This window comes from Echinops telfairi, unplaced genomic scaffold, assembly GCF_000313985.2.
Source record: "Echinops telfairi isolate 266 unplaced genomic scaffold, ASM31398v2 ScPeMD7_5592;HRSCAF=6446, whole genome shotgun sequence".
Lineage (NCBI taxonomy): Eukaryota > Metazoa > Chordata > Mammalia > Afrosoricida > Tenrecidae > Echinops > Echinops telfairi.
Window position 1 is genome coordinate 24,243,115 of NW_022109491.1, and position 4,837 is coordinate 24,247,951.

Consider the following 4,837-nt stretch of genomic DNA (forward strand, 5'->3'; position numbering starts at 1 on the left):
ATAATTTTATGGTTGGGGGGTCACCACCACATGAGGAACTGTATGAAAGGGTGGCGACATTAGGAAGGTGGAGAACCGCTGCCCTAAAGTCAGCACCCCACTGCAAGTCCTAAAGTCAAAGGTGCTTTATAGGGAGCCTGCTATTGAGCCTCACACAGGACCGGAACAAGTCAAAGGAAAAGCCTCGGGATGTAGGAGACCGGGAGCATGAGGCCACAATGTGTCCCCAGCCAGATGGCTTGTTTGCTTCTGTCTCCTCTTTCTCCTAAGAGGTAAGTAACAAAGGGCGCTGCGTTGGGTCAATCTGTCGGGTCAAGTGCTGAAAAGCAAGCCGGTTCCTTTGAGAACTAAGGTGCGCTTGACCCACGCACGCACGCAGTGCCGTCTGCCTCACCTCACAGACCTGTGAAAGGTGGACACTGAATAAGGAAGACAGGAGAATTGGTGCAATGGAACTGGGGTGCTGACAACGAATACAGAGTGCGCCCCCGGGCTGCCAAAAGAGCAAGCCCATCTGTCCTGGAAGAAGCACAGCCGGATGCTCCTGAGAGGGGTGGATGGCGAGACTGTGGTCAGGGGAGGCCGGTCCCTCAAGAAGGCCCCGGTGCCTGACCGAGGAGAAAGGCAGCCAAACGAGCTGGATGGACACAGTGGCTGCGGGCATGGGCTCGGGCATAAGAACCATCGTGAGGATGGCATGGGACCGGGCAGTGTTTCGTCCTGTTGGGCACTCGGTCATGATGAGTCAGGGCGGGCTCCACGGCATCTAACAGCAAGATGTGAAAGGCGCTTAAATGTAAGCTGTTCCCCCTCCTGGACTCTCTCACGCGGCCGCTCTGCCCTGGGTTGGGTGTTCAGAGCCCTAAGAGCTTCTCAAAGAGCCCGCCGGCCCTGAGGCTTGGCTGGAGAGCAGAGAGGCACAGAATGAGAAGAAGGTGGCCTCTGGACCAACCCCCCTTCCTGCCCATCCCCAGGCCGCCGCCCGGCTCCCGCACCCCTTTGCTACCCCATTTGGAGGTCTTGGGGAGGAGGCGGGGGTTGAAGAGCCCACTGGTCACGTTGTCGGAGGTAAACACGAAGATATTGCCCTTGGTATCCCCGCAGCAGAACACAGCTTTCTGATAGTCAGACCTGGGGGGAAGATGCAGATGGACAGGCTGGGGTCCTGGCCAGGGCACCCCACTCACTGCCCTCTCCCCGCCTCCCCAACCTCAGAGGAGCCGACAAACATGGGGGGGCTGCAGTGGCCCTGACCCGTGCCCAGGAGAAATCAACGTTTTCTTCCACGAACACTGTGCTTTCTCCAGCTCCCCTCCCCTCCCTTCCCTTCCCCCGCAGTGGACTCCTGGGCCCCCAGACTCCGCAGCCACAGTGGGACAAGCCTCTTGGTGGGAGAGGTGGAGGGACGGATAGTGGATGGCCACGACCCCAGGAAGCAGGCCTGAGAGGACAGCAGCTTGAGGGGTGCAGGGTGCTGGCACGCACCAGCGGTCCAAGGGGGGCCCTCGGGGCCTCCAGAGGGGGGGCTTTCCCAGGGCCATTACCAGAGAGGCTTTCCAGGGGGCCCCGCCCACCCTGTGACTGCACGCTGCTCCCCGAGGAGACTCACCAGTAGTCCATGACCAGAATGCAGTTGTCCAGATCGATGAAGGTGAAGGCGCGCTTACAATTGTGATTACTGATGTCAAAGAACTCTGCAGGGGAGACAGAGAAGCCTCGCGGGGTTCTGGGTGGCAATGGGGCAGTCCCACGGCGCTCTCGCAGCTTCTCTGGCCCACTTCATCCTGGTCTCCCCACCATCAGAGGAAGCCTTTCCCAAAGTCAATGCACCAGACAGCTCAGCACTCCCCACAGAATGAAATCTGTCGGGGGAGGTCAGATGCGCAGGCATTCCCTCCCCTGAGGGCAATCAGTTGCCACACTGCTGTCTCATCCCTCCACAGGGGTGGGCCTGCTCCCTGCCTCTGGGGGCAATGGACTACCTCCTTGGACTCTGGGGGCAATGGACAGGCTCCTGTAGGAGGAGTTTGCACCCTACTGATAATGGTTCCTATGGAGACCCAGAGACCACCCCCTAGATCACCCCCTCATTGCTGTGGAACCTATCGTGCAGCCCTTCCCTGTGATGTGTGTCTCTACTTGTAATTAGTGGGCTGGCATGCCCCCAAAAGGTATATAGGCGTGAGTCTGCGATATAGAGCTCTCTGACTCTCTGGGCTCCTTGCTGGGCATTCCCTGATCTCTCCCCTCTCCTCTCCAGTCCCCTCTCCCTTGTTCCCTTGCATCCTTCCCTTCCCCTCTCTCCACGTGGACCACCAAGCTGGGCTGAGGTGAGTGATGCTACCATGTAATGTGTCTAACTGCATTATTGTATCTCTCATGCTCTTGATGACTTTAATATAATACTTATATATCTCAACTGTACAATTGTACTTACTGAACCAGTGAGTTCAAGTAGCAGGTATGGCTGGCACCCCACCCCCCTCTTCGCCAGGAACTGGGTGTTACAACTAAAGCCCCAACAGGAGCCTGCCAGGGCGGGGGACCTGTGGGGACCTGGCATACCACATAAGGGATCCGATCTCCAGTCTAGAAGCAACGGGGTGGGAGGCTTTGGGCAGAGAGGCACTTTCCAAACTCACGCTGGCTGCTCCGGTGAAGAGCAATGGGGAAGCCATTCCTACCGCTGATGGGAGAGGTGGTGCTGGCCTAGACTGCGTGTGGCAAGGGCTAGGGTGTGGAGGCAGGTTGGTGAGGGCCTCTGGTTTATAAACCAGAAGCTGCTCAAGGGTCCTGAGGCACGCAAGCTCTCATTGGCACCACTGTATGCTCACCATCAGGTGGTCCACATCAAGTGGCCTAGCCCTCCCGGCTCTTCTTGTGGCACTGGGCGCTCAGCGGGTCCTCACTGATCGCTGGACAACCTCACACCTAGAAACGCTCCTCGAGGACCCTCACCCATGCTGACGGTTGACCCCACCTATGGAAGGTCGAATGCCTTGGTTCTGATTGCAAGCATGGGCCCAGGGACTCACCGATCTTCTGGTCAGCAGATGAAAGGGCGATCAGATCCATGTTGTGGAGACACACCATGTCAATAACCCACATCTGCTGGTTGTGGGGTCGTAGGATCTGGGTAAGGGGGCCAGAGAAGAGCAGAGGGGAACCAGGTGTGGGAAGCTTGCCCAGGACAGCCCAGCCACGTGGACAAGCTCCCCGGGAATCATCTCCCACCCCACAAGGGAGGCTCCGAACCCAGGCACAACTGGGTGTTGAAGAAATCCCCGAGCCTGAAGCTCGACTGCGGCATCTGTGAAATGGGTTTGCAGACCATCCTCCTTTTGCAGTGCCCTTGGTAGAGCCGTTTGACCAGGTCCATAGAATTCTAAAGGCCCATGGCTCTGACCCAGGGACTCCCTGTCCAAGATGTGTTCACAGGTACTCACGGAAGAGCGCCTCTAGGGGTGGCATGGGGGCTTGCTGGGACCACAGCAGGCTGCAGACAGCCCAGGAGCCGTCGGGGAGGCGGCGGAGACAAACCACATCCCAACGAGAAACTGAGCTATGAGATGAGAATGCAGCTTTCTGCGTATCCATTTTTATGTTCAAAAAGAGAGGGGGGGCGGGACATAGATTCTTGCCCGAGGTGGGAGGGTCAGGGAAAAGAAGAATTTTGGCTTGGGAGGGCACTGAGTTCGAATTGCAGAACAGAGGTGAGGCTTTCTGCTCCTGTAAAGAGTTGCGGTCTGGGACACCCACAGGAGCAGGTCTACTCTGTCCCTTGGGGCCACGACGAGTCAGGGTGGATTTGGCTCTAATTTATCATTTGTCAAGGAACCACAAGAACGGGGAAGGAGCGGATACTAAGGACTCAACGGAAAGTTTAGCAAAGAATGATGGCGACATAGGTACAAACGTGCTTGATACACTTGATGTATGGATTGTTATAAGAGCTGTAAGAGGCCCCAATAAAATGATCTTCTCATTAGAAACAAAAGGGAGAGGCTGCCGTCAGATTAGACGTCGCGTGTCCACAGGAGCTCGGCGCAGAGGCCTGGGAAGCCAAGATGGCGCTTGGGTGCCCTCCAGGCCGTAACTGGTGCCTTATCACTCTCGGAGCGGGGTGTTTTGGCTAGGGGCTGCTGCGAACACCTCTTCTGGCGCCATGGCCCAGCATCGGAATGTTCGCGGCTATAACTTCGATGAAGATTTTGAAGATGATGAGGCCTATGGCCAATCAGTAGATGATGATTATTGGCTTTCTCCACCAACAGCGGCTCAATTTATTGACTCAGGATGTGACAAATCTTCTGCTGTTGAGCCAGGAGACGAATATGACTGTGGAGATCGGAAAGACTCATCCAGTTCCCTTTCAAACCAGCAACTAAGTGCGGTCGGTCAAGCTCGTCTTTACTCATGCCTTGACTGCACGAGAGAGATTCTTGGAGAAGCTGAGCCAGATGAAGTACTGGTCGAAGCAGTTCTCCAAGACAATGTGATGTGCAGAAGGCCATGGCTGTGCTTCGGGAGTCAGATGAATACAGAACCTGAAGGTCAAGAGTGAGGGGCAAGATCTACAGGAAAGATAGCAAAAGGGGGAAAGTCCATCCCTGGCTGAACTGTGTCAGGAACAGAAGGAAATTGCCTGACCCCAAGTGTGCTCCCTCTGCCCTTCACAGCCCGCCCTCAGCCAGTTTCACGGATCTCCGTTGGAGGTCTTGTCAGAGCTCACACACTGGCCCCAGCCTTCAACTGGAATATCCGAATTAACAGGATCCTTATCATCTCTGGCATTTGGTAAAGCTTCTCCTGATACAAGAGACCTTGATAACTTGTC

At 56.1% G+C, this 4,837-nt stretch overlaps 1 protein-coding gene across 1 annotated transcript in view; it reads right to left on the minus strand.

Moving 5' to 3' along the window:
* The window catches only part of EFCAB8 (EF-hand calcium binding domain 8), a 60,735-nt gene that overhangs the window by 42,353 nt on the left and 13,545 nt on the right, over window positions 1-4,837 (minus strand). The window contains exons 6-8 of the mRNA XM_030887079.1: window positions 3,036-3,132; window positions 1,610-1,694; window positions 1,007-1,131 (exon numbers count right to left, since the gene is read on the minus strand). Of these exons, the coding sequence (XP_030742939.1) occupies window positions 1,007-1,131; window positions 1,610-1,694; window positions 3,036-3,132 (307 nt within the window). The remainder of the gene's footprint in view (window positions 1-1,006; window positions 1,132-1,609; window positions 1,695-3,035; window positions 3,133-4,837) is intronic.